General features: G+C 43.8%; 1 protein-coding gene across 2 annotated transcripts in view; it reads left to right on the plus strand.

Moving 5' to 3' along the window:
* Bend7 (BEN domain containing 7) overlaps positions 1-15,967 on the plus strand; it is an 82,734-nt gene that overhangs the window by 52,958 nt on the left and 13,809 nt on the right. For both annotated transcript variants that reach the window (XM_028764879.1, XM_028764880.1), the window contains exon 7: positions 15,061-15,180. In XM_028764879.1, the coding sequence (XP_028620712.1) occupies positions 15,061-15,180 (120 nt within the window). The remainder of the gene's footprint in view (positions 1-15,060; positions 15,181-15,967) is intronic.

Genomic DNA, 15,967 nt, shown 5'->3' on the forward strand with positions numbered 1-15,967 from the left:
CTGTAACCCCATCCCTGAGAGGTAAAAGCTTGGTGCAGTGTGTAACTAACCCATCCCTGAGAGGTAAAAACCTGGTTCAGTGTGTAACTGTAACCCTACCCTTGAGAGGTAAAAGCTTGGTGCAGTGTGTAACTGTAACCCCACCCCTGAGAGGCAGAGACTAGTGAATCCCAGGGTCTCAATGCCTAGTCAGTTGAGTCAGTGAGTTTCAGATTCAGTAAAAAACCCTGAGCAATTGAGGAACATGCACCTAGGCACACATACACAATCCAAACACAACTCCACATTGCATATGTATACAGGTTGGTGTGGATTAGCTTCCCCATACCCAGATGGAAAGGGCGGCTGGAATTCTGGAAGCTGGAATGTAAGTGAAAAGAGTGAAGTGACAGCAGATCAAATGATACATCTTGAGTAAGGATGAATAAATCTTGTTGATAAAAATATCAAGGTAATCCAATTATTAAACCAAATCTGTATCCCAAGAGGGCTCTGAAAACACGTTATTGTCTGAGAGAGGAAAACAAGCTCTACCATATGCAAGAGAGTCTGTTCTCATCATCTTAGAAAGGCAAAATACGATGAATTTACTGTAGGGTTTGGCTTTGAGTCAGACCAATAATGGAATCCAGAGTCAGGCTTCGTTTGTTACTGCCTGTCTTTTCTATCTCACGACTTCATAGTACATCATTATACATACGGAACTACATGTGTCGCTTAGCACTTATCTTCATAGCAAATCAGTGGCTCAGAGACAGAAACGAAGAAGTGTGGGAACTTGATTGTAAGCCTCAAAATATGAACCCAAAATTTTCATAAAACTGGTCTCAATTAGAAAAAAAAAAAGAAATAAGAAAAAAAGGTACCTATAAGACCTGGTACCTTTGCCCTAACATCCACTGTGCAGAGATGTGGTGCTGTGATGCTGTGAGCCCCGATCTGTCCTGGGGGTGGGGCCTTCTCAGTGGTTTGTTCTTCCAGCGTCTGTCACCTCTGCAGTTAGGATTGTTTTTTTATATGTATGTTTTGTTGGCATGTATGTATGTACATCGTGTGTGTGCCTGGTGTTCATGGAAATCAGAAGAGGTCATTGGATCCACTAGAACTGGATTACAATTATGAGCTGCCATGTAGGTGATGGTAGGTGATGAGCCGCTAAGGGAGGTCCTCTGCAAGAGCGGCAAACGCTCTTAACCACTGAGCATCCCTCCAGCCCAGCTTTGTATTTGGTTGGCTGCAAAGATCAAGTAGTACTCTGATTTCCCACTGAGTCATACTTAACACCGGTATTGGCAGGTGCTTTCTCCAGACTTACTAGCTATGGCATGAGTTCTGTAACCCATGGACTAGCTTCTTAAGTTCATTTACCCAGAATTCCTAGCTTTAAAAACTGAGAAAAACTTATTACATTCTCAATCAAACATTTGTCTCAAGAGCAGACAAGCATAGGTGAGTTCCACGGCGTACTTGTGCAGGAAGGGACAGTACGATACATGCCACTATATGCCGCTTGCCTGCATTTTTGATGATTCTTAATCTTTAAGTTTTTGTTTTACTTGATGTGTAACTTGCTGGCCTATAGAGTAAATGAGCCATACCAAAGATTTCCAAGGTAATTTTCAAGTAGCATTCCTATAAATCTGTCATTTTCAAACATTTTTCTTTGCTGAAAAATGGATTAAACAGTAAATTACCATTACATCAAAGCTTGACATTATCCAGGTATTAACACTGTGCAGAGCTGATTCCCTTGAACTATACTAGATACATTAAACCAAGATATGCTGTCCCACAGCTTGCCAACGGAAAGTGTTAATCGTATTTCCCAATCACTGTTATAAATGAGCTCTGCTGTGGGCTTTCATAACTGGATATAAATTTAAATTAGCTTTGTTTAATTTGAGGACTCACTGTAGACGTTCCTCAGACTTCCTTCCTGACAGGGATGCCACTGTAGCAAAACACAGTGAAGGCAGGCAGAGGATGCGGTCGCGTCCCTCCAGGCTCTGCTCGGCTCAGATCTCTGAGAATCCCTGTGATTAAACAAAATTGTCTAAACCTCACGTTTCCCACAGGGTTGGAGGTAGTGAGAGCAGCATTGGAAGTGTGCAGGCTTGCTCCTGAGCACCGGCTAAGCTTTGGAAACATTACCTTTTCTATGGCTGAGTGTGCCCTGACTGGTCTTCAAAGTCTCCAAGTCAGTAATTCTAGGGTTCAGAAGTTTTGGTCCAATTCTCAGGAGTCAGCCTACAGAATTACCTAAATACGGCTGGGAGTCAGTGTTTTATATGTCTGAGGCCCTTTTCATAATGGCCACCAACTTAAATAATAACCCCACTCAGTAGCAGTCAGCTGAGTGGTAAGTGGTTTTCGTACTTGCCTGCTGACCTGGATAGTGGACTGCCTGACTGGTTCTGACAGCATCTATCTCACATATCGAATGCAGAGAACATTCTTTTTATCATTAAGTTCACAACTGCCTAAACTACTATGTCTCCTTAAAACCTTGACTATAGGGTGCATTAGCTTGTGAACTATACTAAACTATTGCTACTAATTCAAACCTGAAATGCGCTTCTGGACACTGAATATTTTGAGACCTCTAGCAGTTAGTAAAGAAATCCTTCTTTGTAGCTGGGAAGATGGCTTAGTGGCTTAGCAGGTAGGAGCACTTGCTGTTCCATCATGAGAACTTTGAGTTTTGATCCCAGCACCCTCATAAAAAACGGAGCATGGCTGCATGTACCTGTAACCCTAGCACAATGGCAGGCAGAGGCAAGTCAGTGGCTGTCGCTGCTGACCACCAGCCTAATAGCAGGATCAACTCCCTCATTTAAATAAGGGATAAGGGCCTGGAGGGTGGCTCAGTGGTAAGAGCACTGTCTGACTTTCCAGAGGTCCTGAGTTCAATCCCCAGCAACCACGTGATGACTCACAAGCATCTGTAGTGTGATCTACTGCCCTCTTCTTGCATGCAGGTGTATATGCAGATAGAGCACTCACACACATAAAATAAATCTTAAGTAAATCAATAAGGGATAAGGCTGGGAGCAAGAGAGCAGGACACCTGATGCCTGCCACTCGCCTCTATATGTGTGCACACAGTTGAGTACATACACCAAACACATCCAGGTATAAAAATAAAAATTAAAACAAAGAAACCCTTCCTTTACTTTCAGGATAAGAGTACACCAGAGCCAAAAGGTTTCCATATGTGTTCTTTCATGAGTAATATGTTCATGTTTGCCTCCTATGTGTTAACAGTGAATGAGAGGCATGAGTTCTTCCCTTGCTAAATTCTAAGTCTAGGTAAACAAGAGACACTGTTATTGGGGGAAGAGGGCACCCTCTGGCAGAGGAGATCTGGGAGGCCTTATCCGAGAATATTGGAGCCTGAAGGTAAGATAAACACCGTGTATCTGCTGGTATTCACTCTAGAGAAAAGAGGGAGCCTTCTCCTACCCCTCTTAAAACTAGCTTTTGGTGCCTCTTTAGACCAGTGTCTATAAGGTATTTGGCTGAGGTCTGGTCAAAATTAACTTTTTAGTGGTAAAATCCTAGGAGAAATATTGACTGTCTCGTAGACTGTTTGAAGTATGACATTTGTCCCCATTAGCACAATATTGAGTCTAAGAAGTGGAACTAATTGTCTCCATCTTGAAGGTAGAGAAGATATTTGTCAAAGTTTGTTTCTCATTCTGCCTCACCCCCTCAGGTTTGGAACTGATGTTGTATTTACTGCAGATGCTCTCTTCTTAAAAATCAGAATGCCCCTGTCTCTCTTCTTCTCTCTCTTCACCATCTCAAAGGAACTTGAAGTTCATGAGTATCTTTTCCATCACTGTCTTTAATTTCACTATGTAAATATGTGTCCACACGTGGCATTCACTGTTGTTCTATATACTTAACAAATTGATGTAAGCAGATCCTTAAGGACTTTTGCCGCTAGGTTTTACTTCCTAAAATCCGTTGTTTGTTTGTTTGTTTGTTTTTTAAAGATAAGATTCCACAGTGTTACTCTGGATTGTTCATGTTTAACTCCCAGCCACTGCACAATAAAGCCTTTCTACTCTGCAGACTTTTTTTGAGACAGTAAGATTGAGTCTCCTTCCCACCCATCCAACATCAAAGGTCATCTTTTGTCCCTGGAATTTATATCTGAGTTTTCCTAAAGGGTTCACTGGGAATAGCTCACGGGGAACAGTGGTGTCAGCCTCACTGGGCATGATCAAGTGGCTCTCACAAGCAGTGTACAATCCTACTTCTCCTTATCTTTACCAGTAGCAAGTGTCTCAGACTTTGGTTTTCACCTGCCATCTGAAGCGCACTGATGTTGAGTGGATGAATCCCTGATTAGAAGGGAGTTGAGCCACAGTTGGCGGCGGCTGCTGCTTTCTGTCTTGTGAGTTTCTGTGTTTCCTATGTTTCTCTCACCATCTTACCTGGGTCCTTTGTAAGTCACGTGTGTTGCACAAACACCACTCATCTCACAGCTTGTGAGAGTACAGCGCACACAGCCTTTTGTCACGTCACACCTGGGATGTGACGGTGGCCAGGTTTCTATTCCTTTATGCCTTCGTGTTTCCTAATGTCCAGTTTTGAAAAATCACTTCTGCTCATACAATCTAATAGTATACTCTTACCCTCCCTCCCGCCTCAAAAAACTTTGAAAGATATTTTTAGATGTGTCTCTGTGTGTGTGGTATGTGTATATGTTCACATGTATCTCGGTTGGTACTGTGCTTGCCTAGCATGTACAAAGGCCTAGGTTTGGTCCCTAGTGCCATACAAAACTGCATGTAGAGGAATATGCCTGGAACGCAGTGCTCAGGAGGTAGAGGAAGAGCGTGAGTTCACGGCATCCTTGACCACATGGTGGATTTGAGGCCATCTTAGGATATATGAGTGTCTCTTTGCACGGGAGTCTACATGAACTTTTCTTCCATGTCTGTTCTGAGAATCTCTAGATTTCGTCATGACCATCAAACAGTGTTGCACTTAGCTCTTTCTTTTAGATGAAGGATGGCTTTTCTCAGAGCAACTGCAGGGTATTCCAGAATCTTCTAGGTTCAGCTGTCAGGAGTCTGCTCTCAGCATGGGGCTTTTTGTAGACAGTCCCTGTCCATTCCAGTTCTTTCGAGATGTCTCTGCTGTTGGTGTTCCTTTAGCTTCCATATATCTGGTCTGGGTGTATATGTGTGTTTATTTTTAATTTGGTACTCATGCAGAGCTTATGATTTATCAAATCTGGACAGCTTAATTTATTTTTCCGTTGCTATCTGGTTTTTTTTCTCTCTGAAACATCTCTGTTGAACCTTTTCCGTGGTTTGTTGTATCTTTGTTTTTGTGTGTTACAATGTATTTGTCTATTTCCCTGTCTTGATGATATTGATTCTTTGATTAATTTATCCTTTGAATTTTTCAGTTTATTTTTATTTTACGTATTTTATTTATTTCGTGTGAGGCGGGGTGGAGGCTGAGTGTGTGACATGGACTATGTGGCAGTCAGAGGACAATTTGTTAAGTTGATGCTCTGCATGTGTTGCAGGGATCAAACCCAGGTCATCAGGCTTGTACAGCAAGCCCCTTAACCAGCTGGTCCATCTTGCTGGCCCCACTGATTTTTTTTTTAATTTTAACTATTTTATCTTTTTAATTTCTCTAAATTATACTTGATTCTTTTATAATTGGCCTTGATTTTATATATATGCACACACATGAGTTGGTGCACATGTGCAGATTAGAGGACAGCTTACAAGAGTCAGGGATTCTCTTTCCACCATATGGATCCCAAGAATCTCACTCAAGTTATAAGGCTTGACAGGAAGCTCCTTCACAATCTAAGCCATTTCTTTGGCCAGGCATGGCTTGCTATTTTCTTGATGAATGAAATCCCTCCTTTGGCATCTTAAGCAAACTTCCCTGCTATTCCTCGTCTTAAGTTAGTGGGAGTTTGATTCTGATTTCTTGCTTCTGGCTGAAGGCAGGTTGTTTCCTGCATGCTTTGTTGTTTTACAGTAATGGGCTTTTCCTCTTCTCTTCCTCTGTTCCTCTTCCCCTTTTTCTATGACACTGACTGCAAAAGTTCTCATCAAAGTCCTTCTTTCTCCCTTTTGTCTGGACCCAGGGACACCAACAGCAAGGCTTATGCTTATCTATAATTTCAGGATAACCTCAAACCCCAAACCTCTTCCAGCTGTAATGCAAGCATTTATAATTTTCAAAAGGAAAGTCCCGTTCCTCCCTATGCCATTGGTCAATCACTGCCGTCTTTCACACAGAGGCTTAGGTTCTGTGTATCTCCTAGAACCTCATTTCCTTCCCCCTCGTCACTGTGATGCCTGTGATTCTGTAATTATTGAGACTCCAGTTACCTGGTATAGCTTTAAGGTGTACCATCACTTCTGTGCATAAACTTCCCTGTATTTAAAATATTCTCCCTCCTCCCCTCTCCTCCCTCCCTCCCTCCTTCCCCCTAACTTTTTGGAACGTGTTTTATTCTTTGACAATTTCACACATGTGTATAATGTATCTTGATCATATCCAACTCAAATATCCCCTCCCACCTTTATTCCACCTTCCCCAGCCCCCCACCCACATGCTGCCTGCATGCTTGTAGAGGTAGGGTAATCCACTGGAACATTGGCAACCAATCAGCCATTGGCTCTGGCAGCCATCAACTGCCAGTGGCTCCTCATCTAGGTGTGAGGCTGCACGAGCCTTTTTCCATCCATGAAGGAATGTGTTCTGCCTAGACTTCACACGGGGCGGCAGATAACTGTGCGTCCACGTGGAGCAGTCATGTCTAGAGGACAGCATTTCATAGCACTTCTTGTACTCTAACTCTTACATCCATTCTCCTGTCCCATGATGCTCCTTGCCCTTGTGGAGTTTGATATCAATGTCCCACTTGGGGCTGAGTACTCAACGGTCTCTGATTTTTGACACTTTGATCAATTATTAGTCTCTGCAGTGGCTGCTTTTGTCTTTCTTCAGTGTCTGCTTTCTCTTAAGGTTCAGCTTAGCCATCACTTTATCCAAAAGCTTTTGCCAAATGCCCCCTCCAGACAAAGCATGGTAAGATGCCCCCTTCTCTCTGATCTTGTATAGGTTTTGTTGTATTAGCTTGATCTCTGCTGTGTTATTTTGTTTTGTTTAATACAGAGTCCTGCTGTGTAATTCAGCCCAGCTTTGAACTGGCAATCCCTCTGCCTAACTCTTACTTTAATTATTTTATTTATTTATGTTCCAAATGTTGCCCCCTCCCAGACCCTCCTCCCAGAGTTCTTCACCCCATACCCTCTCCCCTTTTCCTCTGAGAGGGTGCTTCCCCCAATCCCCACCCCACCCCAAACACCTCACCCCACCACCACCTCCACCCTACCACCACCATCCCCTGGGCATTCCCCTTCTCTGGGGCATCAAGTCTCTACAGGATTAGGCACAGCCTCTCCCACTGAGGCCAGACAGGGCAGTCCTCGACTACATACATGCTGGGGGCATGGACCAGCTATGCTCTTTGGTTGGTGGCTTAGTCTCTGGGAGCTCCAGAGCTCCAGGTTAGATACTGTTGGTCTTCTTCCTATGGTATTGCCATCCCCTTCAGTTCCTTCAATCCTTCCCCTAACTCTTCCATAGGAGTCCCCAACCTCAGTCCAATGGCTGGCTGTAAGTATTGCATTTGTCTCAGTCAGCTGCTGGTAGAGCCTCTCAGAGGACAGCCATGCTCCTGTCTGCAAGTACGGCATAATATCAGGAATAGTGCCAGGGTTTGGTGCCTGCGAATGGGATGGATCCCAAGTTGGGCCAGTCACTGAATGTCCTTTCCTTTAGTCTCTGCTCCATTTTTATCCCTGCATTTCTTTCAGACAGGTACAGTTCTGGGTCACAAATTTTGAAGGTGAGTTGGTGACCCCACCCCTCCATTGAAGGCCCTGCCTAGCTCTCAAGCGTGCTAGATTTATGGGCATGCACTGCCATGCCCAGCTTTCTACCATTCTTGATCTCGTATTTGCCTTTATCTTCCTCTTCACCACAGACTCTTTGAGAACAAGAGGCTATTTACTCATTAGCATCTAGTAAATCCTGGTACATTGTTGGTGCTGGATAATTATTTCCTGAATGAGAACATATTATTTCTCTAATAGCCCACATGGTGTTAAGGTTCAAGATAAGAAGCATCACCCTGTTTATGTACAGGGTCAGACAACATCATGCACTTTAACAGCCTGTGTCGATCAACAGAAATGGGCGAGAGAAACTGTATGCCGAAGCAGTCACATCTCAAAAGACCTTTTGTGACTTTGTGTCCCACAGTGTCCTTCTAAGATTTGTGAGTGCACAGAGGCCAGTGATAGGAAAGAGAGTTGGGGCATTCAGAGGCCTGGTGGCATTAGAGGATGTGGTCTAATGTAGTCGATGGAACATGAAGACCTGGGCTTTCCTCCAACCTATAGAAAACAGTCTTCATGGAGGCACTTTGGTTTCCAGAAGTGGCTATTACTCAGGTACCCGTGGGGACAAGCTGTCCTGTGAGTCTGTGGGTCAACATGGTACACACAACATGGGCTGCCTTAGGACCTGCATCTGCATCTTGTGGAGCCCCATTTCCTGGGCCTCCGTGGCTTTGCTTCTCCTTGCACATCTCCTCATCTCTATCAGTTGGGCTGTGTCTTCCTCTTGCTCCCCCACTCCCTGACCCCGGCTCTGGTTTTATACCTGATGTAACAGGGCTCCCCACATCATGACTCTTCAGCTGTGCACGCCACACCACGCTTTCATTGTAGGTGCTCACTGTGCTGGGGGAGGCAGAACCAGGTCCTGCTCCCCTCTGCTGTAGTGCTGGGCTTCGGCTTCACCGCACACTTCCTCACATCATCAGCTCAGCTTCCATGGATAGCTTATCCTCATCTACTCAGCTGGCCTCCATGGTCAGTGGATTAGCATCCAAAGGGCAGGAGATCTGCTAGAGTCATCCAGCTTTCTCTCCCCAGATGCTGCCACACTTCTCTTGTGTTTGGTTGAAAATAACATCAACCTTCTCATCTTTGACGTGGAAATAATTACTTAATCATTGCTTTGCTTCTGTTGAGGATCTGACTGTTTTTCTCTTCCGATACCTATATGCTCATCTACAAAATCAGAGATTAAAAACCCAGTAATTTCTATGGAAAACAATCCTTTCTGGCTGTGCAATCTCAAATCAGTTATTTAACTTGCACATACTTGGATCTTGTCATCTGTAATTAAGATCACAATACCCACCCTACTGGTTATTGTGAAGATTAAATGAGCTATATAAACTGCTTAGCACGTGGAAAGCCTAAAATAACAGCCTGGAGAGAGCAGAGGAGGCTGTGAAGACGAGTATGAGTGTCTTTAATCCCAGTGCCCAGATCCACTCTGCTTTTGTACACACACACACACACACACACACACACACACCAGCTACAAGTGATCCCCAGCTGGGACTCTACTACAAATACTCTTGTCCCTAGTCCCTCAAGGCTTCAGGAATTTGGCATCGAATGAAGACCCACTTTTCACATCTTCTCTATACAAACCTTAGTTCCCATTTGGCAGCTTCAGTTATAACTGAGTCATTGTAGCTGAAAGTGTACTGTCACTGCTGGCCAGAATTCTTAAACCACAGAGAGACTGAATCTCTACAAATCTCCCACTCCTCAGTGTGTGCATGGCACAGAGATGTCCTTTAGAAGGCCATGTCCTACTCTGTGTCTCCAGTACAGAAAAACGCAAATAAGCAGTCCCTTGAACTTGGCTTTGGGGACCATGGCCCGTCTGCTGTGTTTGCATTGTCAGACATACTCCCCAGCACTAAGCCCATTGATGATTATATTAAAAGCCGCATTCCAGGGAAGGATCTGCTCAGCCACCACAAGCCTATTCATTATTTATAAACAATTAAAGGGCATGGTTCAAATGAATGCAAACATCTGGGAAAGTCATTATTCATGTCTGAATCTACTCAAGCATTTGTCATCTCCCTGGTGACTTAACATACTCTCTGTGCCTTGGAACCTCAAATTATATTAAGCAAAGTAGATGCTTAAACTCTTTTATTTAGTTTAATCGCTGGTCTCATTTCACTTGTTCAGATTATTTGGGCTCATTTAAAATTAGCCCTCCTGTCTCCTTGATGCATTAAAATAGGAAGGAGGGAAATTTCTTTTTAGGACCTACTGCATTCTGAGGATGAATGCAAATTATCCTACTATGATTCTTAATGACCCACTATTAACGTAGTAGGAAGCCCAGTGCATTAATGCAATGCTACTTTTCACATCATTACTCCTAATGGAAGTGTTACCGGGATAATAGCTTGACCTTTAGCTATAGATTCTGATAGCAGAATATATTCTGCTTACTCCATACCTCTATTCACATGGCGTATCCTCTGCTTCCACATCAGTGCCGTGACAGTCTTTTGGCCTTGTTCTGAGGCCTCGTCTGCGATTGTAGTGGAGAGAATAGAATTTCATCTTCAATAGGTAAATTCTAGTTAAAAGTCCCTTTGAAGTTTGGATGTAATCCATGAGCCAGAATGTCAATAATGTGCCTAGTGGAAGTATTTGTTTGTGTAGGCTTTTTTTTTTTTTTTTTTTTTTTGAGAAGCCTGTGCTGTGCCTTCAAAGGTCTTAGTCATGGGCCCAGGGGACAGTGATTTTCTAGCATTTTTCTATTGAAAGCAGAAAAGTTTTAACTGAAAATTAAAATAAGCAGGAACTGTTGCCTTTTTAAGTGAATGATGAGTAACCGAGCTCAAGGTTAGACTGTAACTCTCCGAGCTGCAGCCCCTCGTTCTCCTGAACTGGCTGTTGGGGCACATGGAGCCAGCCATTGGACATTGGTATAGCTCAGGTCTCCTTTGTTATTTCGGAAGCACTACTTGTTAATGTGTGATAATTTGGGCACAAGCATTTTGCAATCTTAAGAAAGGAAGTTGCTATGGAAATTGTGTACATAGCATTCTAAGTGGAAAGATGTTTACCTCAGAAGGCAGTCTACTCAGTCATTTTTGTAGTATGCTTTCTCATTTAAATAAATAGAATACTAGATACAAATGCATTGTTTTTTAAAAAATTTTATTAAATCAGAACTTTAAGCACCTGTTGGCAGTTCTTCAATTAGTAAATGTTATTGTGGGCATTTGATTATAATGAAGCCTTTTCTCTTTAAATATGTTTTGTTAATTAAGACTTCCTGCTCATTCAGAGAGGCCATTTTCCAATTAATCTACGTTATTTTGAGCTCCTGCTCTTCGCAAACATTAGCAACAAGACTGGGAACTCTGTTGATTTTCTCGCCTGTTTCTTGAGCTTCTTCCCAGTACTGGGTGCTTTGAGGGAGACAAGGAAGTGAGCCTGGCGTGGGAAGTTGAAGAGCACATCTGTGCCCTGGGAGTATTGTGCATTTCCTCTGCTGTTTGCTCTCCCTTGCCCTGTGTACCCCACTGTGGCTCACCTCATTCACAAAGCCCTACTCCTGACCCTGCTTCCATCTCTCCTCCCCTACTCACCTGAGCCCGTGACAGACCTCTCCATGAAGGCTCTCGGGAGATCTGCACACCTCCCTCCATCCACATGTCATCCGGCATGAGTCACTCCCCTGCGCACATGAATACCCAACGGATCCCTGGCCACATGGTGTCGGGACCTCAGGAATCAATGCCTTCCACTGCTGCTTGGTACCCACTCAGCCAGCACAGCTCAGCATCCTTCCACACGGCTCTTCCACCTTTGCTGCTTACTCTCCAGCATCCCACCAGACTATTCTAGATGTTCCTACTGCTGTCTAACCCTCGCCTGCCACCCCACCGGTATCTCCATTTACTGATCCGTGCGGCATCTCAGAGTCTGTCTGTGAGCCCCTCTCTGTTCTCATTTTCCTGACATCCTCACATGCTCTAAGTCTCCATTCTGCTGCTGAGCTAGCTGGTTTAGCTAATCCTAACACCAGTCCATCCCTTCCACCCAGACCTCTCATGGACTGCTGCCTCCCACCCAGCAACCCCCCCAGAAGACTGCTGCACCCCGTTCACTGTTTCAAGCTTTACTGCTTGTCCTCAGTCTGCTACTTGCCCGTTGTCAACAATCCCAAACCTTCCCACACTCTTGTCTCCATGGTGCCTCACCACTGGCCTCACTGAGTCTCCGGAGCCTGGAGCCTCAAGCTAAAGCCACTTCTTGTCAATATCCTCATCCTCTGGCCTCCCCTGTACTTCAGTCCTGTACCCTGTCACCCCTAGTTCCTCCGAGATGGTTGCTTGACTCATTCCCTCCTTTCTCATGTGTCCTGGATTCAGTTGCCGTGTTGCCTACTCACACCACCTACAAACCATCCTCCTCCCTCCCCTCTGAGCCCAGCTGTTTCTAGAGGGATGTTGGTGGCTCTTCCCCCAGTGGCTCTCAGCAGACCCTCGCTAAGCCCCTTTTCACTAATGCTCTGGAGCCAAATGTCACCCTTGAGAAGACTTTCTGCCTGAATCCCCTGGATCTGCAGTCATCCTGGTCTTCTTAGTGGGCTTCTCTGCCTCCATATTTATTCCTGATGTTCTCCACAATCTACACTGTCAGGTGCCCTTCATTGTGTATGTTCTCTCTTCTTAACAGTTTTTCTGTTTATTGTTTTAACTGCCTCGTATACAACAGGCTCTTCATGATTGGTGAGTTTAGCATCCACAGATTTAACCAAGCAGGGATTGAAAATAGTCGAGGAAAAAGATAAGACAGAAAACCTTTGATGCTGGCACCATAGTTTAATGGTAAAGTACACGTTTTAAATGTGTAGACTTCGGGTGGCACACACCTTTAATCCCATCTCTTGGGAGGCAGAGGCAGATGGCTCTTAGTTAAAGGCCAGCCTGGTCTACAGCGCAAGTTTCAGGACAGCCAGGGCTACACAGAGAAACCCTGTCTCAAAACAACAATAATAAAACCAAGCATGTAAGCATTTTCCTTGTGATAATTCCATAAATATATGATGATAGCATGCATAGGTAATGTATTAGCTGTATGATTACCTTCCAGGGTGGTGGAACTGGTCCCCACAGACCCAGACCTAACAGCGTCATTAGCCTAGCTTCTTTTGCTGTACCTCTCTGTCTAACCTGCTGGTCACGTCACCTGGATGCTCCATAAACTGCCCACCCCAGGTCTTTGCCTTTACCTCACACACCTGACCACAGGATGTCTCTCACCTGCTCTAGATGCTTGACTCCCTGGGACAAGTATTAACTTCCAAGAGGGATCCCCGTCCCCCCTTGGCCCTGCAGAGCCAACCTCTCCATACCTGGTGTCTTTTCCTACACAACTGGACTGCTTGCATCTGAGTTTCCACATACAACTTCTTTCCTCTATTTCCCTAGGACACGATTTTAAAAGTAATATTGCTGATAGTATCAGTAATATATCAGGAGTGTAACCATTTTATGGGTCTCATTATATTTTATTCTTATTTCCCAATGAAAAAACTTCCCAGTCTTATGCTGCTAGTGTAGTAATACTTGCCACAATTTTGCTACTACCAAGCACAGCCCTTTTGACATTGTTTTTCTAACTTAGGATAAGTGTACAAAGTGTGCTTTGCAGTTCTTTGATTTACATATTAGTTGAGCCTTTTCCCTAGTATTTTATACTTCAAATACACTATTGATCTACAGGACTATTGAACTCACTCTTTTATATGAGTGCACTCTTTAAAGACGTCAAACATTCTGCAGTGTATATAATGTGGCCAGGTTTTGTAGCTCTCTTTTAAGATCTTTGCTTTTCATTGAATGGGAATTTCAATTTTTGTATAGATAAATCTGTCAATATTCCCTTTGTCATTTATTTTTGAACGAGACCTTTTAACACATTGAAATTACTAACATTTTAAATACCATGAAGGCAGTGGGACATGGCTGCTTACTGACCCACAGGCAGCGAGGTAAAAAGGCGGGTTGAGAGTGCTCAGGAACAGAAATGTCAACTGCACACCTCACATGTGGTCACACACTGTGTGGCTTTCCTGGGGTCATTGTCCTGCCTCTCTTTTGTCCTGCCCTGTGACTCTCCATGGCTTAATAGGGCAGATCTTTCCTCATATCTAATGCAGTGTGCAGGGTGTTGAGTCGTGCCTGGACTCAGTCTTAGAATTTCAGTAAGATGGACAGCAGTATTAGTTGAGTACCGAGTCCATAGGGATCATCGTGAGAATATCTCCGTGTGATGTTGCACTCGATTTTAAATTAACAACACAGAGGAAGTCAATTAACACGAATTCTCAACTCTGTCATGAATGGACCTAACAGAGCCATATGAAACATTTTCTTTTCCCATCAGACACATGTACACAAAAGAAGAGCAGTTTCCACACAAACTGCTTAGTGTTTCCAACCAGTTCCATGTTGAAGCATAAGCCATCATGGGTAGCCAGGGCTCAGCTGCTTGCCATCTTTACCAAGAAGACACAGCGCTGCTGTGGAGGATTATCCTAGATAGGGTTTTACTGCTGTGAAGAGACACCAAGGCCAAGGCAACTCTTATAAAGACAATATTTAATTGGGGCTGGCTTACAGTTCAGAGGTTCAGTCCATTATCATCATGGCAGGAAGCATGGCAGCATCCAGGCAGGCACGGTGCTGGAGAAGCTGAGAGTTCTGCACCTTGATCTGCAGGCAGCAGGAGGAGACTGACACACTAGGCATAGCTTGAACATAGGAGACCTCAAAGCTCACCCCCACAGTGACATACTTTCTCCAACAAGGCCACACTTCCTGATAGTGCCACTCCCTATGGGCCAAGCATTCAAACACATGAGTCTGTGGGGCCTTTCCTATTTAAACTACCACAAGGATGTTCCCTAGAGATCTGACATCCTTAGAAATTCACTTCAGGGCTGAGGAAGTAGCTTGTTGTAGAGCACTAGGTTAAATTCTCAGCCCCAGAAAGAAACAACAAAGACATAGACTTGTTTTTCTCCTCGGAAAAATCTTCCTATTTTGCTCTGCACCCCTTGTTGTGAAAGTGTTTAGTAGCATTTCATGTTTTCTTTCAGTCTTTACAGAAAATTACTGTACTGCGAATCATGTGGATAAACTTCCTGGCCCCAGAGACTGGGTACAGATTCTACAGGATCAGATTAAACTGGCCAGAAGAAGGTTGAAAAGAGGCTCAGGTATGAGTAAGCTTTAGAAGAAATCATTGCCTTACTGAACCTTTATGAAGCATAGTGTTCTCTCCCTGGGGCATCGTGGGATCTTTTGTGTCTGGAAGGAGATGTTCTGTGTAATGTGAATTTTTAAAGTTGTCTTAAGATTGAATAGTAAAAATGATGTAGGCCATTTGCTTTTAATAGCACAAGAGGAAATGATTACAATTGTCATCTGTGGTCTAATATGCTTCACGTGTGTAGAATTTAGTCTTCCGAGGTTTGCTTTTATCTGACTATTGATTTTTTGTTGTTTATATCCACATGAGTTTTTAAAAGGCCTAATTCCTCAAAGTTTAAAATGAAAAAGAAGGAAAAAAAAGGCAGTGGGAAGGTACACACCTTCCCTGCCAGCACGAGAGATAGAAAATAAAGGCTCTCTGTGAATTTGAGGCCAACCTGGTCTACATAGGACATGTTTCAAAAATTTAAAAAAAAAAAGCAAAATTCATCCTGTCAGAAATACCACATCTGGGCTGGAGAGATGGCTCAGCGGTTAAGAGCACTGACTGCTCTTCCAGAGGTCCTGAGTTTAAATCCCAGCAACCACATGGTGGCTCACAACCATCTGCAATGAGATTCAGTGCCCTCTTCTGGTGTGTCTGAAGAGAGCTACAGTGAACTCATAAGTAAAATAAATAAATCTTAAAAAAAAAAAAAAAAAAATACCACATCAAGTTAAGGTGCACACCTCTCTCTCTCTCTCTCTCTCTCTCTCTCTCTCTCTCTCTCTCTCTCTCTCTCCCTTTCTCTC

This window comes from Grammomys surdaster, unplaced genomic scaffold, assembly GCF_004785775.1.
Source record: "Grammomys surdaster isolate TR1022 unplaced genomic scaffold, NIH_TR_1.0 146, whole genome shotgun sequence".
NCBI classification, from domain to species: Eukaryota; Metazoa; Chordata; class Mammalia; order Rodentia; family Muridae; genus Grammomys; species Grammomys surdaster.